Source organism: Miniopterus natalensis, chromosome 3 (assembly GCF_054644295.1).
Source record: "Miniopterus natalensis isolate mMinNat1 chromosome 3, mMinNat1.hap1, whole genome shotgun sequence".
Taxonomy (NCBI): Eukaryota; Metazoa; Chordata; class Mammalia; order Chiroptera; family Miniopteridae; genus Miniopterus; species Miniopterus natalensis.
Window position 1 is genome coordinate 93,339,432 of NC_142083.1, and position 25,494 is coordinate 93,364,925.

Genomic DNA, 25,494 nt, shown 5'->3' on the forward strand with positions numbered 1-25,494 from the left:
TTTTGTTTCCTCATGTTCCAAATTGCTGATTTGATTCTCAGCGTCCTCTACTCTGCTGTTGATTCCCCGTAAATTATTATTCATTTCAATTCCTGTAGCCTTCATTTCAAATTGGGACTTTATTATGTTATCAAATTTCTCAGTTATTTCCCTAATAATATGCTTAAACATCCTTATAACCAAAATTCTGAACTCTCTGTTAGCTTGCTTGGGTCTTTTTCATTTAGTTCCTCTTCTAGAGATTTTTTCTGTTCCTTTGTGACATCTTTCTTTGCCTCCGCATTTTGTCTGGTGTTTGTTTCTATGTAGTAGGTAGAGCTGCTATGTCTCCTGGAACTGGTAGAGTGGCTTTGTGTAGTAGGTGTCCTGTAGGGTCCAGTGGCTCAGCCTCCCCAGTCCCCTGAGCTGGGCCTTCTAGGTGCTCCCCTGTGTGGGCTGTGTGCACTGTCCTGTTGTAGTTGAGCTTTGGTTGCTGTTGGCGTCACTGGGAGGAATTGACCCCCAGACCAATCAGCTGTGAGGACCAGCTGCAACTACAGCCAGAGAGCTGCTGTGCTGGAGACACCCCTATGGAGCAGGATTTACTTCAGTGGAGCTTTGGTTCACCAAGTGTGCCCCTTGGGTGTGTCACTCGTGGATGTGGTAGGGTCATAATCCAGCGTGGTAGAGTCTGACCCCCAGGTGCACTGTCTCTGGGGCCTCCTGGGAGGTGCAAAGTCAGCCTGTGCCAGTGCCTTGCCCAGGGCCACCCAGCATGAGCTACACAGCAAACCGTAGTTGGCTGCTACTTGTGCTGGGCTTAGAGGTGTCCAGGAGAGGCCCAGCTATGAGCCAATGCAGCTGCCGCTAGTGCCAGGCCTGGGGCACTTATCAAGCTGTATGGGGCAGCTGCTGCTTGTTTGAGAGATTTTAGGAAAGTCCTAAGCATGAGGCTAGAGAGGCCACTTGCACAGAAAAGCCCCTGGAAATGGCCTGGATGAGCTGCAGGTGGGGAGGGGCGGGGCCTCCGGGAATCACGGGGCGGGGCCAAAGGTGTGAGTCAGGTGCTGGCGATTCAAATATGGTGCCTGCCTGCGGGCTCTGTGCGGGGAGGACTCGTGAAAGGAGCCATGGCCTCTGCCTGGGAGGAAGCTGCCCCTCCGCCTCTCGCCCGGAACCAGGCAGGTTAGTTCCTCCCCGAGTGTCCCGGGTCCTTTCAGGCTGCTGCCCGGCGCTGGGCTCCGAGGGAGCGTCCGAGTGAGTCCGTGCCGGGCCCTTTAGAGGAGCTGCTGGGGCTCCCGCAGCCTCCGCGACCCTCAGGGACAGTCCCCGCTGGTTTCACAGCCTGGATTTGTGGGGACATCTCTTCCTGGCCTGAAGCCCTGAGCTGGGGGCTTGAGGTGGGGCTGGGACCCCTCCCTCCTCTGGGAAAACTCCGCCACCGAGATTCCCTCCCGGGTTTCAACCAGGCACCGGGTGTGGGCCGGCAGCCGCTTCTCTGAGATTCAGCCCCGATCCGACGCGTCTCCGCCCCTCCTCCCGGTCTCGATGCTTCTTCAGCTCCCTGGTTGTGGGGCTTCTGTGCAGCCGGATCTCAGGAGGCTCTGAGTGATGGTGGTTCTGTATTTTAGTTGTAATTTTGATATGGTTGCGGGAGGCGGCGGGTGCAGCTGTGACCTACGCCGCCATCTTGTTTTTCCTTTAACTTTTTTTTTAAATCCTCACTCGAGGATATTTTTTCAACTGTTTTTCACAGAGAGAGGAAGTGAGAGAGTGAGATAGAGAGAGTGAGTGAGAGAGAGAAACCGATGTGAGAGAGACACATCGATTGGTTGCCTCCCACATGCATCCTGACTGGGCCGGGGATCGAGGCTGCAACCGAGGTACATGCCCTTGGCTGGATTTGAACCCGGGACCCTTCAGTCTGCAGGCCGATGTTCTAACCACTGAGCCAAACCCGCCAGGGCTTTAATTTTTTTAAAAAAATTAGAGCCTATTACACCAAAACACGGCCATGTAGTTCTTGAGTAACTCAGAGTACAGAGAGGGGAGAGTGACCAGGCTGAGCACTAGAGCCCAGGGAAGCAGCAGGGGGAGCCAACCTCGGTTCAGCCAGCCTCAGGGAAAGGGGGAGGGACGGGGAAGTGGTGGCCCTGAAGCGGGCAGCTGAGCAGGTAGCAGGAGCGGGCAGGGCGTGGCAGCCGAAAGAGGAACGTAGGACAGTTCTTAGTTCTCATGGGCCCTCAATAGCGGCCAGTGTGCAAAGCCCAGGCCAGGCCGCTCCTCAGACCTGGCGAGAGGCACGGTACCCCCTCCGTGCGGTGGCTCTGGATGCCCTTCCCAGGACAGTGGACAGGAAGGGATATGGGCTCACCTGGCCCAGCGGTGTTCACTGGCACCCTGGCTGGAGGAATGGAAGGGTCAGCCCCCAGTTTTCTCTGTCCCTTCTGTGCCCAGAGCCTCTGTGCCTGGCACAAGGGTGACCTTGGGCCAAGAGTGCAATGACTTGGCCTGACATTGTGAGGTCACCCAGGGAGGGGGCTGAAAGGCTGCCTTATGTCCACGGCCCATGTGTGTGGAGTACTCAACCAGGCTCTGTGCTCGCACCTGGCCTGTGCTAGTTCACATGTTTCTCACTCATTCCTATAACCTCACCACACAAGGGAGGAAACGAGGCTCAGTGGCAACGGAACTTGCCTGACTTCACACAGCTAGTGTATTAGTTATCTAGCACTGTGTAATGGAGTTACCCCAAAACGTACAGGCATAAAACAACAAACATTATTTCTTGGTTCCTGAGGGGCAGGAATCCAGAGCAGCTGAGGTGGGGGTGAGAGGAGTGGAATTGTCCATAGCAGGAGATGGTTATTAAGTTTGGGGACAACCATCTTAGGGAACACTGGGCACCTTGTTAAAATAGCAAGACAGATTCCTGTGTCCCCAACAGGGAAGCCCTTCACTTCACATTCAACTGAAAAAATAGTGAATGGCAGAGCTCTATCAAAAATGCAATGTCAGTGCCCGGCCAGCGTGGCTCAGCGGTTGAGCATCGACCTAGGATCCGGGAGATCGAGGCTCGATTCCCAGTCATGGCACACGCCCAGGTTGCGGGCTTGATCCCCAGTCAGGGGTGTGCAGGAGGCAGATGATCAATGACCCTCTCATCATTGATGTTTCTTTCTTTTCCCCTCCCTTCCTCTCTCTGAAATCAATAAAGATGTACTTAAAAAAAAAAAAAAAAAAAAAAAAGTCAGTTTATAAAACAAACCCAGACACAAATGTGGGAAAAATTACAGGATCTCATTGGATGGAACAGCACCCAACTGTTCATGGGAGGGGAGGCAGGCAAGGAAGTGGGGAGGTGGCTTGGGGTCTCAGGAGTTCTTAGGGGCACAATGGGGGTCTGCAGAGATGCGGTGGGATGGGGAGGGAAACAAGAAGGTCCACAGGGGCGATAGGGGGTGGGGGGCGTTGTGGGGCAGGAAGGTGCACAGAGGCAGAGCCTGGCAGGTTTGGGTAAAGCCTGGTCCACAGGGTGCTGCGCGGGGTGTTGGGCTTCGGTCTCCACAGCACTCCTTACTCGGTCCTGTTGGGCACCTGGCTTCAGGTCCACCCTTTTGCTAGTTCAGAGGATTACCTCACCCCTACTGCTTTGCCACGTGCATGCCTCCCTTTGGGGATCCCGGTTGGCTCTGCAGAGCCCGCCCCTCAAGAAGGAGCCCCTTCTAGGGTGAGTATGGGCAGGTTGCATCCCATCTTGGACCTTTGGGTCCCTGTAGAGCAGGTGCTCCACCAGGGGCTCCCAGCCCAGGGCACAGTGGAACAGGCTGGACTGGAATTTTTGGTGGCAAAATGGTACCAGGTGTTAGACCAGGCAAATCAGATTGGACATGGATTCAGCAACCTTGAGTTTTGGCTAAGAAAGAATTCAGTCAAGATGCAAACTATAAGATAGTTTATTTAGAAAGTCTCAGAGGTAGAAGTGAGCCATTAGAAGAAATGGGCTCAGGAAACAAGTTACAGAGGCAAAAGAAGGGCCCTCAGAGCTTAGGAGAAAGAGGGAGGCCAGGATAACACCCCTGGGGAAAGGGGTGAGGAAAGGCTCGGGCATGCTGCAGAGAACTGCACTGGGTCCTCAGTCCTGGGGGCTTCTATCTGGAGGTCTCAGGGAAGGATCTCAATAGAATAGTCATCAGTTTTCCAAATGTGTCTCCTCAAGGTTGAGATCTCCACTGATTGATCAGCGCCAGGGCAGAGGGTAACTAGTCATCGCAGCTGGTTCTGTTGTCAGCCATGGCCTTACCCCGCCTGGCCTTGCTGCTTCTTTGGGGCTGGAACTGAAACCCAACTGAGGCCTCAGATGTCATCTATAGGGGTTTAATGCTTAAGAGACTGGCATGCAAGGCCTTATAGTTTTGCCCACTGCTAGGCACCTGGTGCTCTCTGCCCTGGTGACCCTCTGCTCTGGCTACCTTCCTGCTCTGCTCATGCCTAACAGCCACCTCCAGATTCGCTGTGAAAGCCCTGCTGCTCAGGCCTGGCCCATTCCGGGGAGCGGCCACTGTCAAACTCTCCCAGTGGTTGATACCGTCGATGCCCCACTCTCAAACTGCCTTCTCTGGCCTGGACCACTCACAGCCTCTCAGCCAATGAGCGTCCTGCCCTGAGTGCATCTTCTCCCAGTGTCCCTGTCATCCTCATGTAGAGCCCAGGGCTTCAGAAGGAACCCCGCCAACGCTGAGGCCCATGAGCGATTGGCCCAGTCTATGTGCGCCAAGTGGAAGCTTCTGGGCTCCCAGACCTGGCAGTCAGGTGGCCCTCCCTCCCAACTGGGCGTATGGAGATGTGGGGGCAGCCTGCGCCAGGCTCTGATCAACACTGCGCCCTCGACATACATACATTCACATTAAACAAGCCAGGGAGATGCCGAGAAGAAGCTGGGTCACCTCCCCAGGGTTCCCACCTCAGCCTCTCCATCTCAGTGAGTCACCCCCACTCACCAGTGAGTCAGGCGCACACTTAGCATCACCTCCCCTGTGCCCCAGTCCACACCCGAACTAGGGCAAGCCTGTCCCCCATTTCACTTGTTTCTGGCCCCACTGCCACCTGACAGCCAGCCCGCCCCTGAGGGTCTCCTTGCCACCCCCACAGCTACTCAAAGGTGCGCTTAAAGTGGCAGTCTCAGACTCAGAAACAGAGTGGACAGGTGGGCGCCAGGCTGGGGGCGGGGATCGGGTTAGTTTAATGCGCGCAATTTCCCTCTGGGGTAATGAAAGTGTTCCGGAGGTGGTGGCGGCAATTGCACAACGTGAGTATGCTTAATGCCAACAGCCTGTACCCTTAAATGTGATTGTTACATGTATTTTAACCACAATAAAAAAAATGCTCCAGCCACTGCCCCCACCCTTCAAATAAAATCAGAACTGCTGCAGCTGCAGGGCCCAGCTCTGGGCCCCCATCCCTTGGCCACTCCCCAGCCCCAACGGCCATTGGTTCCATTCTTCCAACACACTAAGACTGTGTGTCTCTGGCCTTTGTAGGGTAGTTCCCTTTGCCTGAAGTGCTCTTTCTTCCCAGCCAATGCTGGCTCCTGTCATCTCTGGTGTCACCTAGCTGGCCACCATCTCAACCAGTCCCTCCACGAGTCTCCACCCAGAGAGGCCTTGGTGACAGGTCTAAGGAAGGCTCTCAGGGTTGGCCAGGCCAAAAGCTGGCCCTGATACGCACCAGCTCTGGGACCCAGTGCCCTAGATGAGAAACAGGACACCCCTTTGGATTTTTGTCAGGCAAACGGAGCAAGTGAACACCCACAGATCACCAGGAGGAGGCCCAGTACCAGGAGAGCACTGACAACTGCTGCTCAGCTTCTAACCTATTAGCTGAACTCATGTGCCCTCTCCCAGGAAACTTGGCCAGGGCTGAGGAGACTTGGAAGGTGGGGTCCAGTTACAGGGCACAGGACACTGATAACCACAAACTGCCCACCACCACCAGACAGGGGGTTACCCATAGCTGTGCAAACACCAAAATACAGGATGGCTCACCACGCCCTCCTGGGAGTTGGGTCAGGAGATGGGGTTGTTCAGAAAAGATACCAAAAGAATCAGAGCCTGGATGATCCTGAGGGCTAATGATGGTGGGATGAGGGCTGGTCCGGTCAGGCAGGCCAGGGAGCGGTGGCCACGGTCAGCTGAGGGGTCCCTTCAACCACTGCCTCCTGCAATCAGAGCCAGGAAACCTGGGGTCCTGAGGCCAGTGTGACTCCTCTGAAGGTCAGAGAGAAGTGCTGGGTAATGTGCCCAGGCCCTGTACAGCTCGGATGCAGAGAGAGACACAGGATGCACACGTACACCTGGCCTCCCAAACCTCTACAGTGCCCACCTGAGACCCATTTCTTAATTTGTCTCTAAGATCAATGCCCTCCTGTTCAGAATTCCAAGATGTACCCTTTCCCTCAACTCCCACAACAGGCAAACTCCTGCAGGCCTGCAGGCCTCAAACACATCCTTCTAACAGAAAAGCGTCCTTTTGTCACCTCCACTGGACCCCACGAAGCCTCCTCTCAAGGCTGGGCTGAGCTAGAGTCCAGTCACTCCCAAACCTAAGCCACAACCCCACCACTCCACCCCCTGGAGGGATATTAGGGTGACAGGGGAAACAGCAAGAAGCCCACTTTGAAGCAAAACTCAGAGACCAGGCAAGTCCCTGTGGGGTACAGAGTTTATCCAAGCCAGCTGCCTCCAGGGCCAAGGCCATTCACCTGGGGCAGGGCTCCCACTCACTCCCCGGAGACCAGCTCCTCGATAGCCCAGTACTGACAGTGTCCAGCTGAGACTGGGTGTTCTTTCCAGTTGTGGTCCTAGGTCACTGCCTGGCCTCCTCCGCCTGCCACACCAACTCGCCTGAGATGTAGGTGGCCTGAACATGGAGGGAGTCGTCGAGCATCACGAAGTCTGGGTCAAAGGTGGACTGTGAGAAGGAGGCAGGGGTGGGGCTGCCCTCCTACCCCCAGTCCAAGGCTGGTGGGGAAACCAAGGCCTGGGACACAACTTGTGTAGGATGCCCCGACCCAGCATAGACTGACTGAGGCTCTGGAACCAAGACTCCCGGCAGTAGGGAGACAAGGGATAAAGGTCCCAGCGAGCCCCTTGCCTGACCTTGTCTCAGATGCCAGAAAGCTTGGCCTGATGGGATATGGGGGCCAGACCAAGGCTGGTGACTGGGTAAGGCTGCCTGGACCGAGGGAAGATTCCACACTTTTGCCCGCCCTGTCCCTGTCCCAGGCCTCCCAAGAACTCCTGAATCTTCAGGCTGCCTGGGCCACCCCACATTGGACCCTGACCTGCATCAGCCCCAAAGTCCAGGGTTCCTTTTCGCTTCTCCAGTCCCAGCAGCTGGGCAGGGTGCAATGACGCAGCCTCCAGGGCAGACTCCACACTGCAGCCTGCTCAGGAGACACAGCTGGGTGACCATCCTTCCCCCCCCCCCCACCGGCCCTGGAGCTGCAAGTCCTAGGGATGGGGCGGGGAGCAGGGGCAGGATACATCCCAGGACTCTGCAGCAGGCTGACAAGGTCCTCAATCCCATCCTTCCCAGCCACTCACCCATCCCGGCCCTGCCCTGCAGGGACCCTCCTCCTCCTGGGTCCCAGGAAGAGTACCCCACAAGAAAGCAGTACCCTGGGCATCCATGAGGCTTCTTGGGACTTGGTGCTCTGCCCCTGCCCCCCATCAAGAAGTAAAATAACCAAACCCAATTCCATCTCCTGCATCATCCCCTACACCAGGTCACAGCTGTCTCTTGCCTCCCAGCCTGTCTCCTTGCTGCTCTAAACAGCACCTTGGACCCTGGTGACCCAGAGCCCACAGCAGCCTACCTGGGTGCTGCAAAGAACCCCATGTGGCCTGGCCAAACACAGCGTCTGCCAGATAACCCTGCCCACCTCCCCTGGAGCACATGGCCTGACCCCAGAGCCTAGACTGGTACTCTGGCCTTCATCTCACCCCGGCTCTGTACCTGCCAAGTCCTATGATCCCACAGCCCCTGGCCAAGGCCCTGCCTTCATGTGGGGCAAAGACTCTTCTCTTGGGTGCCACAGCTTGGGTGTCTGTCACCCTGGGTTCCAGCCATCTGCCTGCTCTCTCACCTCTGCCCCCCTCCCTACGGGTGGGACCTTGGCCACATTACTAGTGCACTTCTCTGAGGAACCCCACTAGACATGACAGACAAGGGATGCCCAGCCTCTCTCAGGCGCAGTCTCCACCCTCTGCATGTGCACACACCAGCCTCACTGACCTGTCGCCTGTAGGAAATGCCGAACGCAGAAGTCCATCGGGGCTATGCTGCCGCTCAGTGTCTTGGTGCCTTGAGAGCAGAGAGGGCAGGCTCTGGGGAGGTGGAGGGCGGGGGCCACCAGGCACAGTGGATGGGGTGTGGGTTGGCAGGGGACACCTAGGTTCTTGCATCCCACCAGAGGGGCTGAGGGGTTCTAATGTGGGCAGCTAGTGGGGACAAGGTTCACTCACCTGCCACACAGGCCGTCAGCCCATCCACCTCCACTTCCTGCTGGCCCAGCGTGTGACGGCCATTGCCCAAGCCCAGGGCAGGGACAGCATCAGTGACCAACACCAGCCCTGGGGATGAAGGGGCTTTAGGACCTGCCCCACCTGGTCCTCCTACCTGCCCCCACCTTGCCCAGCCGCTCACCCTGGGGATGGGCCCGGTGGGCAATGCGCAGGGCGGCGGGGTTGGTGTGCATGCCATCGGAAATCATCCCATAGTAGATGTGGCGGCCTGGGGGCAGCCGGTCACTGGTCAGGAGCCCCACGATGCCTGGGTCTCGGTGGTGGAACTGGGCAGGGCCAGGAGGGAGAAAGCTGAGCCGCAGCAGGAGCCCCCGAGCCCGCCCGCCCCCCGCCCGGGAGCCGGGGCAGCACTCACAGGCAGCATGGCGTTGAAGAGGTGGGTGATGAAGGCCGCTCCACACTGCACGGCTTCCTCGGCCACCTGCAGGTCGGCCACAGAGTGCCCTGCAGAGGGAGCTGGGCTCAGATTCCACACCCAGCCCAGGAGTCCCCGGTGGGCCTGCCCCCTCAGGTGGGGACACTCCCCCCTCACCTAGGGACACACAGATGCCACGAGCCGTCAGCGCCCGGATCACTTCATGGCTACGGCTCAGCTCAGGAGCCAGCGTCACAATGCGAACGTTGTCCAGGGGCCCGTAGGTAGCCAAAACATCGTGGAAGGCGTTGGCCTCAAAAGAGCGCAGGTGGGCCTCAGGGTGTGCACCCCGCTTCTCACGGCTGATAAAGGGGCCTTCCAGGTGCACACCTGGTAGGAGGGGAACGGATGGATCCAGCAGGCCTCCCACCCTGCAGCCCCTGCCCTGGCCCCTCTTGCCTGCCCACCCTCCCACCCCATTTGGGTATCCAGAGGTGTAGGGGCTGCCAACAGGTCCCAAAGGAGCCTCCCAGGGTGGGGGCGAGGAGAAGAGTCAGCCACTCACCGAGGACCCCTGCCCCATGGGGACCACCACTCTTCACGGGGATCTGAGGAAGGACCTGGGGGGAACCAGCTGTTAAAGCCCTGCCACCCCCATGGCCCAGCACCCAGACATTAAAGCCCAGCCAAGGTCATAGTTCGGGGCCCAGTCTAGTGCCCACTGGCCTTCCATCAGGTATTAGAAGATGGTCGAAGGCTCCCAACCATGGGCAGGGAAAGCATGGCACTCAAAACCAGCAGGACACAAGGTCAGAAGCACCAAGAAATGACAGGCCCTGGATGTAAGACCTGCCTGCCTGCCTGTGAGGACCAAGAGATAAGGAGATTCCCCCGGCAGGGGTCAGCTCCACCTGCCCTGGTCCTCAAGATGGCCCAAGGCCCAGCAGCATGCCCAAGGGCTCGGACCCAGGCTGCCTCCCTGAGGGCAAGAGGCAGGAGTACGTGCAGTCCAGGCAGAGCAAGGGGCAGAAGCAGGGTCACAGGCACTGCCAGCTCAGCCATGCTGGGCCTGGAGCGGGACAGTTGGGAAGGTCACTTGTGTGTGACAGGTGCTCACACGATGTAGTATCTTGGAGGTGGGGAGGCAGGCAGGCATCCCAGCCCACCTCTCCTTCAAGGTAGGGAATCCTCACCCGGGGATATTTTTTCCATTTATTTTTAGAGAGTGAAAGGGACGGAGAGAGAGAGAAACATTGATGTGAGAGAGAGACACTGACTGGTTGCCTCCCGCACACACCCTAACAGGGGCCAGGGGTTGAACCTTGCAACCCAGGTACGTGCCCTTAACCGGGAATTGAACCCTCAAAGCTCCGGTGTGCGGGCCAATGCTCTAACCACTGAGCCACACCAGCCAGGGTGTACAGAGATTTTTAAGAGGCTTAAACCCAGTGTGACAGAGTGGACTGGGGAAGGGCAGGCTGACTTGGGAGACAGACAAGTAGGTGCTGGGCAGATGTGGGCAGCTGTGCACAGTGGGGAAAGGAAGGAAACAAGGCCGCAAAGCCTCCATGAGCTCAGGACCTGGCAACACCTGGCACCTTGAGAAGTGAGGGACCAACAGCAGGAGCCTCATTAAAGGGCAGCTGGGTCCTGGAGTGTGCCCTGCCAGGTGCCTGGAAAGTAAACCAGACAGGTAGGTAGAAGCAGAAAATGGGGCAATTATATGAAATTTATATATATATATATATATATACACACATACATATACACACACACACACACACACACACATATATATTCAGTTGATTTTAGAGAGAGAAGAAGGGAGGGAGGGAGGAACAGAGAAAGAAAGAATGAATGAGAGAAACATTGATTTGTTGCTCCACTTATTTACACATTGGTTGACTCTTGTATGTGCCCTGACCAGGGATTGAACCTGTAACCGTGGCATATCAGGACAATGCTCTAACCAACTGAGTTACTCGGACAGGGCCTGAAGTTTATATATTTTTAATGCTCCCTGACATTTTTTTAAAAAACATATCTTTATTGATTTCAGAGGGAGCAAGGGATAGGGAGAGAGAGAGAAAGAAACGTCAACGATGAGAGTCACTGATCGGCTGCCTCCTGCACACCCCAGACTGGGGATCGAGCCCACACCTGGGGAATGTGCCCTGACCAGGAATCAAACTGGGATCTCCTGGATCCTAGGTCAATGCTCAACTGCTGAGCCACGTCCAGCTGGGCTCCCTGACATTTTTAATGTCACCAGTCAGGACTGTTTCCTCTGAACAGAACAAGACTCTTCTCTGGGGATTTGACCACCCCAGAAGAAAGAACTCAGGGATCTCAACCTAAGAGTGTCCCCAGGCTGGGTGCCCCTGGTGGCTGGCTGGTATGTTCTCAATCAGAGCAGATGACCAAGGCGTACCAGCTTGGGAAAGCCTCTGAAAGGACACAAAGAAAGTGTAACAAATGACAGGACACAACTGGCCAGGGAACAAAAACCCAAGGAGAGGAGAACTTGTGAGAACAAGTCTTGTACCCATGAAATAAAAATGGGATGTTAGCGCTGGCTGGTGTGGCTCAGTTGGATGGAGCATCATCCAGTGCACCAGGAGGGCACCGGTTCAGTTCCTGGGCAGGGCACATGCCTGGGTTGCAGGCTCAACTCCCAGCGGGGGGCGGACAGGAGGCAGCCAATCGATGTTAAGCTCTCACATTGATGTTTCTCTCTTCTCCCTTCCTCTCTCCCTAAAAATCAAATTATTCTTTAAAACGAAACACAAAAACAAAACAACAACAAACAAGAATGGAATGTTAGTTCCAAAGTGTTGAGTTCAGTTCAGGGCAACTTCCCTGTTCTTTTAATTAAACTTTGGGACATTGAAACATAGGCCATGGGAGGTGACTGAATAGAAATCACTGCTCTATTCATTTACCTCCCAGCCTACAAAAATGAATGAATGAACGAATAAATAAATGAAATAAAACTGACATTACACAGCATAAAGGAAATGGTAAAGTTCATGCTAATAATTAAACTTTTTTTAAAAAAAGAAAAAGAATGGAATGTTGGAAAAAAGGAACATTCTGGGAGGAAAGCAAGCACTTCCACATTAAAGTGCCAAAAATATAATAAATGTCACTGTAAGATGGAGTCAGAGCTGCCATGCCCGATGAATTCCCTTGCATATCTTATACCTCACATCTCTGAAATGTTAAAACAGGGCAAAACAGCCCAGCTGGCGTGGCTCAGCAGTTGAGCATCGACCTAGGATCCAGGAGATCGAGGTTTGATTCCCGACCAGGGCACATGCCTGGGTTGCGGGCTCGATCCCCAGCAGGGGGCGTGCAGGAGGCAGCTGATCAATGACTCTCTTATCGTTGATGTTTCTATCTCTCTCCCTCTCCTTTCCTCTCTTTGAAATCAATAAACAAAAAAACATACTTTTTAAAAAATTAAATAAATAAAACAGGGAAAAGTAACCTTTGGACTGGGCTTAAGCAACACTGTCTCCCAAAAAACTGATTGCAAAGATAACAAGAAAGCAGTTGTTATGACTACTGGACTGAAGATTAAAAACATTATTTAGAATTATCACTTTTGCCCTGGCCCGTGTGGCTCAACTGGTTGGAGTGTCATCCTATAAACCAAAAAGTGGCGGGTTCAATTCCTGATCAGGGCACATTCCCAGGCTGCAGGTTCAATCCCTGGTCAGGGTGCATGCAGGAGGCAACTGATTGATGTTTCTCTCTCTCTCATCCTCTCTCTCTAAAAAAAAAAATAATTGGTAACAAAAAGAAAATTTACATCAGTTATATTATCTACACCAATAAAAATGCCTTCCTTCTATTGATGTAATTATTACCCTTCCCCTTCTCATAAATACCCATTGCCCTTGTCTCCAAATCAGGACATTATTTAGACTGCTGCCTGAATCAGTGCTTCCCAAGTAGCTACTCTTTGATCTCAAATAAATCCGTATTTGCCTCTCACTTTACTTATTTTTTAATTTTTAATGATTGATTTTTAGAGAGAGAGAAGGGGAGGAAGGGAGAAACATCCATTTGCTGTTCCACTTATTTATGCATTCATTGGTTGATTCTTTTTTAATTTTGTTTATTTTTAATCCTCACTCAAGGATATTTTTTCCATTGCTTTTCAGAGAAAGTGGAAGGGGGAGAGAGAAAGAGAGAGAGAGAGAGAGAGAAACACCAATGTGAAAGAGACACATCAATTGGTTGCCTCCCTCAAGCACCTGACACCGGGCTGGGGATCAAGCCTGCAACCAAAGTACGCATCCTTTAAAATTCTAGAGAAAAATGGCTCCTCACTAGAATTCCAACCTAGCCAAACCATCAACACAGAGAACAAAGACATTTTCAGACCTTTGGGATCTCAAAACCTTTACCTCTCATGACCCCTCTCTCCAGAAGTCAAACAAAGGAGTAAACCAGGAAAGAGGAAGACACAGGATACTGGACAGAAGGATCCAGCAAAAAAAGCCCAGGGGATCCCCTCCAGGACTCCCAGGACTGCTCGGCCCAGTGAGGCCAGCAGCCAGTGCTGGAACAGTAGGTCCCAAAGGCTTCCACAGGAAGACAAAACAGATGAAACCCTTGGTCTGTCTAAATATCCCAAAAGGAGTCCTAGCTGGTTTTCCCAGTGGCTAGAGCATCTGCCTGCGGATTGAAGGGTCCCAGGTTCGATTCCGGCCAAGGGCACATGCCTCGGTTGCAGGCTCGATCCCTGGCCCTGGCTGGGGCTCGTGCAGGAGGCAACCGATCAATGTGTCTCTCTCACATTGATGTTTCTCTCTCTCTCTCTCTCCCTCCCCACTCTCTGAAAAGCAATGGAAAAAATACCCTCAGATAAGGATTAAAAAATACATATGTAACCGCAAAGGAGACAGAGACACTGGCAGAAAGCCTGGAATTGAATCAGCAGATTAAAACCTAGGCAGCTCTGGCTGGTGCGGCTCAGCTGGCTGGAGTAGTCTGTACACCGACAGGCAGCCTAGAATCCCGGGGAGCAGTCTGTACACCGACAGGCAGCCTAGAATCCCGGGGAGCAGTCTGTACACCGACAGGCAGCCTAGAATCCCGGGGAGCAGTCTGTACACCGACAGGCAGCCTAGAATCCCGGGGAGCAGTCTGTACACCGACAGGCAGCCTAGAATCCCGGGGAGCAGTCTGTACACCGACAGGCAGCCTAGAATCCCGGGGAGCAGTCTGTACACCGACAGGCAGCCTAGAATCCCGGGGAGCAGTCTGTACACCGACAGGCAGCCTAGAATCCCGGGGAGCAGTCTGTACACCGACAGGCAGCCTAGAATCCCGGGGAGCAGTCTGTACACCGACAGGCAGCCTAGAATCCCGGGGAGCAGTCTGTACACCGACAGGCAGCCTAGAATCCCGGGGAGCAGTCTGTACACCGACAGGCAGCCTAGAATCCCGGGGAGCAGTCTGTACACCGACAGGCAGCCTAGAATCCCGGGCAGCGCGCACACCTAGGCTGCATGTTAGGCACCCGGCTTGGCGCCTACAGGAAGCAACCAATTGCTGTTTCTCTCTCTCCTCCATTCCCCTCTCTCTAAAAAAAAAAAAAAAAAAAAAAAAAATCACTGAAAATGTCCTCGAGGATTAAAGAAACAAACAAAAACTATGCAAACAGAGAGTATTCACTCCAAGGCAAACAAAGATGACAGGTAAGAAAATGTAAATGAGCTACAAGCCCTCTTTACACAGTCTAACAAAAATTACAAGAAACTACCTGGAGAGGGTAAGGGGATAAAAGAGCCTAAGAGAGGGTTCAAGAGACCAAAGAGAGCCAATCCTTATCTTTCCTGATGGAAAGCAAATGTATACTGGTCTAAACTGAAAAGCCAAGCAGGAGTACCAGCATATTTTGAGAGATATAAGGGTAAATTCCAAAGGGTTAACTGAGTTGAAAGTGATTGTTCCTCAGTGAGATGTGAGAGGGGGGGCAAAGGGCTGCTATTTTCCCTAATAAGCCATGTGACATACGTAAGTTCACTAAAGATTAAAGACAATGGATGAGCTTTTCCAAAATATTTTTTTTAAGTATACTTTTATTGATTTCAGAGAGAGGAAGGGAGAGGGAGGGAGAGATAGAAACATCAATGATGAGGGAGAGGCATTGATTGGCTGCCTCCTGCACGCCCCCTACTGGGGATCCAGCCAACAACCCAGGCCTGTGCCCTGACGGGAAATCGAACCATAACCTCCTGGTTCATAGGCTGATACTCAACCACTGAGCCACGCTGGCCGGGCTCCAGAACAGAATTTTAAGAGTGAAAACAAGCCCTAGCCGGTTTGGCTCAGTGCTTAGAACATCAGCCCATGGACTGAAGGGTCCTGGGTTAGGTTCTGGCCAAGGGCACATACCTTGGTTGTAGGCTCCATCCCTGGTCTCGGTCAGGGCTCATATGGGAGGCAACCAATTGATGTGTCACTCTTATATGGATGTCTCTCTCTCTCTCTTTCTCTCTCTCTCTCCCTCCCTCCCTCTCCCTCTCCCCTTCCACTCGTTCTGAAAAACAATGGAAAAAAATATCCCCAGGTGAGGATTAAAAAAAAAAAAGAGGGAAAGTGAGAGAGCACTAAGGAGAGAGAACAGAATAAAGGATAGTCTGGAGATAAAGGGAATGAGGTGCCTGCAAGGGAGGAAAACGGGGAAAGGTCACAGTGTAAAGGGCACATAGGGCGAGAGGCAATGGCATGGCTGCCACCCTAAGGAGGTGCCTGATTTTGCCTCAGAGAAATGGACCTAAAGCAGAGAGCAATGCAAGCCAAACTTCCTCCTGGAAGGATACAGCAAAGGACAAGGCTGGAGGAGATCCCAGAAAAAGAGCAGGTGGTCTCAATGGACCAGAATATGATGACAAAGAACCTGGGTAACTCTGACAAATTGGCAATCCAGTTCTGCGCAGTGTGAATGGGCCACGGAAAAAGGTCTGGTGGATGGGAGTGGGGGCAGGGGAGATACCCAAGTGAGCAGTCCTGCAGTTTCTAAGATGACACCTGTATTAAACTTTTCATATTCAAACCCCTCCACAATTTCCACCATAAACCAGTTTATTCTCTGCTTCTCAAGGTCCTTTATCCTGTGAGCATTTAAAGAGGGTGATGAGTGCTAGGGAAAAAAAATGTGAAAGTCCTACTGGCCAGCAACTCCTTCCCCTAAGGAGAAAGATCTCACAGTCTGTATCATAATGGGCAAACGTATGTGCAGATAGATGGGGAAACGTGTGAACCAGCTGGTGTAGCAGACATAGCAAGGCAGAGGGCTGGGGGGGGGGGGGGGGGCAGGAGAGCAACTGCCTGGAATGTTGTAGGCAGACAGGGAATCTCCAGACTGTCCTTGGCAAGCAGGCAGGGAATGTTTGGGAGGGTGGTTTATCCTGCAGATAAGGGTGGAAGAGGGGTGTGAGTGCTGGCTGAGCCCTATACACTCCTCAGGAGACTAGGGTAACAGTTACTAAGCCTCACTGGTGGGCACTGGGACGGGGCTAAGTCCCTAGTGGCCTTGGTCCAGGAGGCAGTTTCCGGAGCCTGGAGGTGGCCAGGTTGCAGGGTGGGAGGATTCGTGGCAGGTGAGGGTGTGAGGCAGCAAATGTGGAGGCCTGTGAGGACAGTTGCAGAAGCAGTCAGACCAGGAAGCAGGCAGAGGGACACCTGAATTTGAGAAAGCCCAGACACAGGACCCCAGGACCAGGTGGAGGAAGTTTAGCAGGTAAGGTTAGACCCAAGTGCCCAGAGGAATTTGTGGGGAGAGGAGATGAGATCTGAAAATTAAGAAGCTGGCTACTTCTCCAGCCCTCTTTGCTTGAGGCCCGGAGCCTGACCTCACCTTGTGATAAACCTCGGGTGGCGAGGTGACTAAGGTGGGACAGAAGGAGGTGACTCCGTGCGACAGGATCCTCTGGGCCACCAGGGCGACTCCCGAACCCACATCCTCTGTGGCCTGAGAGAAGTCAATGCCAAACCCACCTGTGGCCACAGAAAAGAGGGGGTCGCACTGTGCTCAGAGCTCCTCCCCTCGGTCTCCACACCCAGGCCCTAGACCACACCATTGATCTGCACATCAATGAAGCCGGGCGCCAGGATGCAGCCCCTGCAGTCCCGCTGTTGGTCGGCCACGACCCGCTCCTCAAAGAACAGCTTCTCTGGGTCCAGAATGCGGCCCTCGCGCACCCACAGATCCTCCCTGCAGACAGACGGGTAGGGGCTCGGGTCACCGGCCCAGCGCCCTGCCCCCAAACAGCGTCCACCATTGCCAGGCCCGCACCCACCGGCCCCACACATCACCTGAGCAGCCTCTGGCCCCGCAGGATGCGGCAGTTGGTGAACTGGAGCACCGGGGCCCGCGCAGAGCCTTTCCCTTTGCGCATCTTGAGCTGCTTACGGGAGTTGAGCTGCGGGAGCCGGAAGCCCCGCAGCCCTAGCCTTGCATAGAGCACGGCCCTGCCCACATGACCCTCAGCTGACTAAGGCGGCGCCACGTGATCAGCGTGCCCACGTGACCCAGGCGTCCACATGACCACACCCCCACCGTCCTCACTGAGACCTAAGAGCCCGCCCCTTCCCCCGAGCCCACACAGGCGCTGCACACAGACGTCCAGTCACATCCGAGAATTTTATTGGACACGTCTCCAGGCCTCGGAGGCCCAGCTCACGATCCCGCAGCCAAGGCTGGAGGACGGTGGTTCCATACAAAGTCTCAGGGCACACGGTAACCCCACAAAGCGACACTCTAAGATTACTATAGTTGGGAGACGGGAGGGCTGCTCCACAGACGTGCGAACAGGTCAAATCTTTATAAATAAACATCCAGTGAAAATGACATCTCGAATTCACCCTTATACACAGAGCACTCTAGGGCAGGTAAATGGGTGGGGTGGCCAGAAGCCAGCATCCTCACTGGTTGGGGGGCCTGGATGGGTGATGAGTGGGCCCAGATGTCCACGGCACGGGGCGGGTGGGGGCAACACACGATGGGCACTAGGACACTGCGCATTTACAAGACCAACTACTTGGGGGGGGGGGGGCAACTGCCCCGAGCATGTGTGTCAGGCTGTTCATTCTGGAATGAGGAGGGGATGGTCTTTACATCATATTCTGTGGCTGGTGGGCGTGGAGAGGGGCTACTTTGTGGAGAGGATGAGGGCGACGATGAGACCGTAGAGACCCAGCACCTCTGCGAAGATGAGGATCAAGATCATGCCCACGAATAGTCGGGGCTGCTGGGCAGTGCCCCGCACGCCGGCGTCACCCACGATGCCAATAGCAAAGCCAGCTGCCAGCCCACTGAGGCCCACACTCAGGCCAGCGCCCAGTTGGAGGAAACTCCTGGGGGAGAGAGGACACAGGAGAGACATTAGCTGCCTGCTGGAAAAGATGGTGGGCACAGGCCACTAACCAAATGCCCACTCCCCAGCCCTCAGACCTGTGCAGTGGCCTGACCCAGGGCAGGGCGGGTGTGGTGAGAAGAACCCAGCACTCACCTGTAGAGACTGATGCCTTCACTGAGAGAGTTAGCGATAAGGACTGCCACAACCAGGCCATAGATGGCAATAATGCCAGCCATGACCACTGGGATGATGGACTTCATGATCAGCTCTGGCCGCATGACCGACATGGCCGCAATGCCGGTGCCACTCTTCGCTGTACCATAGGCAGCACCCAGGGCTGTTGGGGAGGGGAGGCAAAGTGAATCCAGAGCATCTGGAGCCAGAACCTTGGGGGTAGCTCTGACACAGTTGAGGGCCACCCCATTATCACAAGCAAGGGGGAGATGAAGGTGGCACTCAGTCAGGGGCAGGTGGTGGCCCTCAGGGGAAATGGTCATAGCTGAGCACGCAAGGAACCCAAGTAACTGTTCCTTTCTTCTACCAGAGGTCCTTATGGCTGTGTGGTCTCTCTGGGCTCCTGCTCTGCTAGGAAACCCCCAACCGTGCTCACCAGCATTCCCCAATCCTACTATACTCCCATACTCCCAAGGAGTTCAGCTCAGCTGCCCCCAACCTAAAAGGTGGAGCTGTAACAGGCTGGCAGCAGTCACACAGGGAAACAGGCAGCTGAGCCCCTGGTGCCTTGCTGGAGAATCCGAACACCTTTTGTCCCACCTAGAGTCCCAGGCACTCAGGCCACATTAGGCCTGGAAAAGCATGAAATGATTGCCCATCAGCAGCACAGATGTTAGGCCAGGGTCAGCCTGCTGGCCTTGGGGCTATGCCCAGGGACAAGCTGGAAGACCCGAACTGCACACTGGGTCTAACCATTGTGGGTCAGGGGAAGCAGCCTGGTTCAGTTCTCTCAGGCCAATTTCCCTAACTCCCCAACCTGCCCACCAAACTCCCCACCACTCCCAGCCCTGGGACACACTGCTGGGAGGGCTGGCATCTGTGTTGATGGGGCGAGCACACCCTCAGCTACTCAGGAGACCTAGACTCTTGAGTTTGGAGAGTCCTCTTAAACCAGAGAAGAAAAAGGGGGAGCCAAGGAGAAGACAGGGCACAGGAAGACAAGGGGGCTGTGGAGCCATCACCCAACCCAACTGTGAGGCCTCAGCAAACCTCCCAGAAGCCTAGCTTCTGCCGGAAACCTCCAGTAATGGGCGGCAGTGGGGGGAGGGGCTCTAAGAGGCCCGTCTCCTTTATGCTGCCCTCCTCCCTCTTCCTAGGGTATGCTGCCTTCCTGAAAGTTCCCCTCCTCTGCCTTGGAAGTCTAGAGTAACTTTTGCCCAGAACAGAGAGCCACAGAGGGTCAAGGCAGTTGTTCTGACTCCAGCCACCTGCTCTCCAGGGCTCCACCGTGCTTTTTGAGCAGAGGACAACATGGGTTGGATATGGAAGGGACCAAGACAATCCTGGCTATTCCTCTGCACATTTTATTCAGCTATTTGGGCCACAAAGTACCTACTCTGCTCATTACCGAGCAGGGGTGAGTTCAGAGGGGTGCTGCCTTCCCAGGGCTCTAAACTTAGTGAGGAGACAGATGCAGCACAGTGATATGTTCCAGGAGAGTGGGGAGGGTAGTGGTGGGATCTGGAAAAGGGCTTCGTAGAGGTGACATGAGTGGAGGGGTGACAGTGAATAGGAAGATTCCAAACAGCCTGAATGGAGATGCTAGCCTAGATGGTGCTGAATGGGGAGCTACTGGAGAGGAAGAGGCAAGGAAGGGTGGGGACAGAGGGACCTGCACTACCCCCTCCCCATGGTCCCAGAGGCACCTCAACACTGCCTTGCCTAGACATTCAGCAGCTTCAGCCTGGAGCTCAGGGTTTCTGTCTTCATGAAGACTCTGCTGGTTGCAGTGCATTCTTTGGGCTCCGACTACAGGCCCAGCACACTGGACTGTCACATATGTGTGAGGGGCCAGTGCCACAGCTCACTACTCAAGGAGGAAAGCACAGGCTGCCACATGGCACTGAGTGGGGGACTGTTTCAGGGAACTCAGCATCATAGGCATTGGGACACCGCAAGGGGCATGAAGTGAGCTGGGGCCCTTCTCTCAGAGGGCAGCAGAGAGATCATGTGGCTGAGGCTGGGGTGGCAACAAGAGAAACAAAGGGAAGAAGCAGGGGTGACCATCAGGAGAGAAAAGCAGTCTGTCTGGGCAGCAGCAGGTGTGTGAGAAAGCCCTGGGTGCTAGCTCTGAAGGCCGAGCCCGACGAGGCTCCGGATCCAATGGGAGACAGGGAGACTGCGATCAGATGGCAGTTTCAGGAACACAGCACCAAACACTGGGTGCCCACCAGCAGGGAGGAAGTCACAGAAAATATGGAAAAGGAACAAGTGACAGCTTTCTGGACATGATGAAGAAAGAATCGACAGGACTTTTGTCACAAGTTAAGAAAAAAAGGGAAGCTGAAATGGGAGATGGAGATTGGGGAGGCCTGAGAGTGAGTGGGCCTCTTTCAGTTGTAAGACCAATCAGCAAAGCACTAGGCAGGCCAGGGGATATCTAGGCCAGGAGCTGGGGACAGAGCTTGGAGTCAGCCAGGCAGCAACACCTGAGGCCTGAGCACTGAGGGGCTTGTTCACACAGGCACAAGGAGGTAGATGAAGACAAGCCTTAAAGAAAGACATATTTAAAGGGAGAAATGAAATAAAAAGTCAACCACATTAAGCCCCATGTAGGGAAGGGAGCAGGAGTGAAGCTGCATTCACACCAACAGGAATGAATGGCCTCAATCCCCAGGAGCCTGGGACAAACAAAAAGGCCCTGGACCACTGCTATCCTGTTCTCAGTAACTTTCGGACACCTGCTGGTCTGGCTCCATCCGAAAGTACCAAGTAAGTTCTAGAAGGAGAAGAGATGTACATGGTAACTAGAGGGAGACCAAGAGCTGGGTACAGATAAAGGGCTCAATAGGCAAAGTCAGCTTCAGGAGCAAACAGTGACAGCCAGAATCCCATGTGCGCAGGCATCGTGTTTTGTTCACTGATGTCTCCAAGTGCTTGGCACATAGCAGGAGCTCAATCAAGACTTGTTGAATGAATAAATGAGCCACAAGCAGCACCCCAAGGAGGCCAGGCAAAGCAGAATCCCTGGAGGCAAAGCACAGAAAAGGCTGGGGGAGGGGGCACACAGCCTGATGGGAGGCCCTAGAAAGCAGTCTGCCCCTGAAGATGTGGAAAGAGCAAGCACTGCCTAGGAGGGAAGGGGAAGTTCAGACTTCTCCCACCACAAATGACCTCTTACTCACACATGATGGGAAGGGCAGGGCTCACTCAGCAGCTCGTGACTGGCAGGCAGGCTGAGGGAGAGGGAGGCCACCAGGAGAGCAGAGCCCCCCATGTCCCCACCTCACAAGTGTTTACAGTCAGCAGAGACTGTTTGGAGTGCAAACCCTCCAGTACTTGCATAGGGAGCCTCCCAATTCACCAGGCAGGGCGGGGCAGGGTGTGGTCACCAAAGCCAAAAACCAGACCCAGACCAGGCCAGACCAGTCCATGGGGGCTGCATCTGGGCCAAGACTCACCTCCCTGGGTTACACATTCCTGAGCCTGGTCCAAATATCTTTCTCCCAGGTAGATCAATTTTCACTAAATTCGACACCCAAGGACTGTCAAAACCCAACTTCAAAAGCAGGGTGACATAAAGAAGGCCCCTTTCTCCCTACCTAGGGCAGCCCCTCCCAATACTAGACCTAATGGAAAGGAAGGTTATTTATTCATTCATTTTCATTCATTGGGACCTGAACTAGAAAACTATCCTAAGGAAAAAGGCCCAATCCCCTCATTGCTGAGGCTCTGTGCGACCCTCTCCCCTACCCCAAAGCAGAATCTCAGCAAGCGTCCACACAACACAGCGCTGATGCTGGCCAGACTCCCTTGGTCCTCGGCCTGTCTGATCCCCACCTCAATTCCCAACACTCCCATCCTTGGGTCTCTGCTGGCTTTCAGGACCAACTTCTCGGCCCAGTTTTCCCAACAAACCCACACAGGGCTATTGGGAAACAGGGACAAGCCCTAACCGGAAGCACCTTCCTCTGGGTACAGACCCACCTGACCTGCACGGGGGGGAGGGGGAAGGGCGAGAGCTTTGCACCTCGGCGGGGAATGCCAGGACCCGATTCCCCAAATCCATGGACAGGGCGGGCCCCGAATCGGGGGAGCTTTCTGAGGTGTGATGTCACACCTGCCCGCAGGACTGGGGGGGCGGATTCGGAGCAGGCGCAGGACGGCGCGCCCCCACCTCAGCCTCCCTCCCACCTCTCCCGCGGCTAAGATGGCAGCGGCGCCACCGCCCCACCCCCGCACCGGCACAGACCGGGAGAAGGGAGGCCGGCCCGTGTACCCACGGGAGACCCTTGGGACTCGGACCCTGGCCCAGCCCGTATGCCCTGCACTGGACACCCGACAGCCCCAGCAGTCTTCTGGGCCCCGACCCTCGCCCGAGGTCACATGAGGCCCGGGACCCCCAACAGCTCGGGATTGCGTCAGAGTGACGTCACACACCGAACCCCGGCGAGCTGTGGGCACGAGCCCCACGCGCCCCGGCGCCCCCCGGGTCCCTCCTGCCGCGGCGCTCACCGCTGAAGACCATGGCGGCCGAGGCGCCCATGACCGCGAAAAAGGAGGCATACTCGGGACCGCCGCTCTTGACCTCGGACATGTCTGCGGGTGGGGAGGGGGCGAGCTCAGCGGGCCGAGGCGGGGACGAGAACCGGCTGGGCGAGGCGGGCAGGCAGCGGGCAACGAGCGCGAGGCGAGCGATCAGACGGCTGCGAAGGCGACCAGCCCGTCAGCCGCTGCGCTCTAAATACCAGCACCGCAGAACAAAATGGCCGCAGCGGCCGCGTCACATGACCCGAGCCCCGCCCCCCCCGTGCGGGCCGAACCACTTCGCGCCGGTGGGGGGCGCCACGGCCCCGGCACACTTAGCGGCCCGCTGACGCCCCCGCACGGTGCCGCGGCCCCGCCGGCCGGGACTCTGGCCTTCAGCCCCTCCTCGGCCTCCGAGGGTGCGCTGGCGGGCGCTGCGACCTCTCGGACCCTGCGGCGTCGCGCCCGTGGGGTCCCCCAGCCGGGCGGGGCGATGGCGCGACACATTATCATATGGGGCTGGGCGTGGGGGTGCCCCGCCTCCTCTGCGGCTGCGTGGCGCCAGCAGGTGTTGGGTTCCGTGGGTTGCTTTTCTTTGCATTCGCAGCGTGGATCATGGCCGCCGGGTTCTCGCAGCCTTGCCCCCAGGGACCCAGGACCACCCTCTCCTCCTGGAACGACCTGAGGGTCCGAGCAGACGGAGCCAAATCCCGAGTCCCGGGCGCCTGCCTCTTCTGCCCCAGCCCCTGGGGAAAGCCCCAGCCCACCTGTGAAGTCCCTCCGTCGCTCCACCCCGACTCCCCAGCCTCCTCCAGACCCAGACCCACCAGCCCCCGACCCAGAAATTGGTGTCGTCTCCTCTGGTCTCCTAGGAAAAGGAACCCCCTCCCCAGCATGTCTCCTCTCTTGCATTAGGGATCCAGGCTTCAGTTGGGGGGCAGGGGCTGTTGTCCGTCGGTGTTGTAACCTGTGGAGGCTCCCCCAGATTACTGCGCGGTCGGGGGTCCCTGCCCTGCTCGACCTCACGCAGAGCTTGCACCTGCAGGGCTGCCCTTATTTCCGAAGAGCAGCCCGTGGTTCCAGCCCAGCACAAAGCCTAGCCTGGAACTGGCACTGCCCTGCTGATCCCATGTGGTGGTCCCGCACCCCAAATGGCTGCCTGATTACCCACCAGCTCCTGTTCCCTATGTTCTTTATCCCTTCCCTTTCAGGAGCCCTGGGTGACTGCTTCCTGGGTCTCCCTTTGAGCTCCAAGCCCTGGTTCTGACATTAAAGAGTTCTTCCTGAACATCCTGGTGGCAGCTGTCACCAATCTTCTCCCTGGCCTGGCCCTCCCACTGGGCTCTCAGCTCCACCTCCTACAACAGAAACCTCCCTCCCGCTCTCTTCTCTTTGGTGAGGTCGGGTCTGCCACCTTCTAAACTTGGAGCCCACGGAAGTACCAGGTCTATCCTGTTTCAAAAGAGAGGAGGCCACCATATGGCTAGAGCCCTCCCCACATCCCTCTGCCAACCCTCTTCCTTGCCCTAGACTCTGACTTCTGGAAAGAGGAATCTTTATTCCATGTCTCCACCTCACCTGCCCTCCATCCCTCAGGTCACTGGAGACTGTCATTTCTCTAAGCCACAGGACATTTGTCAGGCTGTCTGAGTGGGTCTCTCTGTTGCTGTGGCCCACTGCCCACTCCTCCACAACCTCTCCTTTCTTTCCAGCTCATCTCCTATGGCCTAGATGCCTTCCTGGAGCCACAGGGAGGAGCAAGGACAGGTCCAGGTCCTACAATGGTTCACAGGGCTTCACCCCACCCCTGGGTGATCAAGCCTTCTCTCTGTACCTTTCCAGACCTGCCCCAGGCCCAGCCCCTATAACTCTAGACACTTAGGGTCCAGCACTAAGGGAGCCCAGGCCAGGGAGCTGGCACTGGCTGGGGTGCCAGGGATGCTGCGTCCAGGGGGAGAATTCACACCAAGGAAAGGAGAGGCAGGACAGTCCACAGCAGTCAGAAGCACAGCAGTGGGCAAAGTGCACAGAACCCCAGTATGGCTGAAATTCCAAGACTGGGAAGTCAGGAGGCAGTCTCCTTATTGGGCTCAGGGAACACGTCGGCTTCATTCCCGGTCCTCTTATTTTCTGTCCAAGTTCTGGTATGAGACGCCACACTGCATCTCCAATGGGGCTGCTGACACCGTAAACCAGCATGTCTCAAACTGAGTTTACCCCTCACCCTCATCACCAGTAGCTTCCACTCAGTTATTTCCATTTTGGGCAAGAGATACAACCATCCACCCAACTGCTCACACCACAGCCTTCGAGTCACACACTGCTCACTCTTTATGACTCACCAAGCCCTGAGGTTCCTCAGCTCCTAGCACTCAGCTCTGACCCCACCTGCAGCCTGCTGCCCCTTGGGTGACCCTTCATTTCTGGCCTGGGTCTTTCTACACCCTCTACATGATTAGCCTGCTCAGTCTTACTCCCCCCTCAACCCATTCTTCAC

At 55.4% G+C, this 25,494-nt stretch overlaps 2 protein-coding genes and 1 non-coding gene across 5 annotated transcripts; 1 reads left to right on the forward strand and 2 right to left on the reverse strand.

The window, feature by feature from the left end:
• Positions 1–3,919: 3,919 nt before the first annotated feature.
• On the reverse strand, positions 3,920–17,419 carry AMDHD2 (amidohydrolase domain containing 2). Of its 3 annotated transcripts, none has more exons than XM_016208017.2 (11): positions 17,254–17,419; positions 17,016–17,152; positions 16,796–16,935; positions 9,485–9,539; positions 9,097–9,309; positions 8,920–9,008; positions 8,686–8,830; positions 8,505–8,612; positions 8,275–8,343; positions 7,322–7,423; positions 3,920–6,932 (listed from the first exon to the last, which is right to left on the reverse strand). In XM_016208017.2, exons 1-11 carry the CDS (start codon positions 17,334–17,336, stop codon positions 6,844–6,846), a joined length of 1,230 nt encoding a protein of 409 aa, XP_016063503.2. In that variant the 5' UTR covers positions 17,337–17,419; the 3' UTR covers positions 3,920–6,843. The 3 variants fall into 3 exon arrangements, 2 of the variants coding, with proteins under 2 accessions (XP_016063503.2, XP_016063504.2); XM_016208018.2 differs by having other exon boundaries at positions 8,275–8,430; XR_015714276.1 differs by lacking the exon at positions 3,920–6,932 and having other exon boundaries at positions 7,337–7,423; positions 8,275–8,366.
• Positions 11,744–11,877, forward strand: LOC148093564 (small nucleolar RNA SNORA36 family). Its single transcript, XR_015714303.1, has one exon. It is a non-coding gene; the product is annotated as a small nucleolar RNA SNORA36 family (small nucleolar RNA).
• A 143-nt stretch (positions 17,420–17,562) lies between the features above and the next one.
• On the reverse strand, positions 17,563–23,241 carry ATP6V0C (ATPase H+ transporting V0 subunit c). Its single transcript, XM_016208019.2, has 3 exons — positions 22,986–23,241; positions 18,450–18,633; positions 17,563–18,294 (listed from the first exon to the last, which is right to left on the reverse strand). The coding sequence occupies exons 1-3, from the start codon at positions 23,065–23,067 to the stop codon at positions 18,090–18,092; spliced, it is 471 nt and encodes a 156-aa protein (XP_016063505.1). The 5' UTR covers positions 23,068–23,241; the 3' UTR covers positions 17,563–18,089.
• Positions 23,242–25,494: the final 2,253 nt, after the last annotated feature.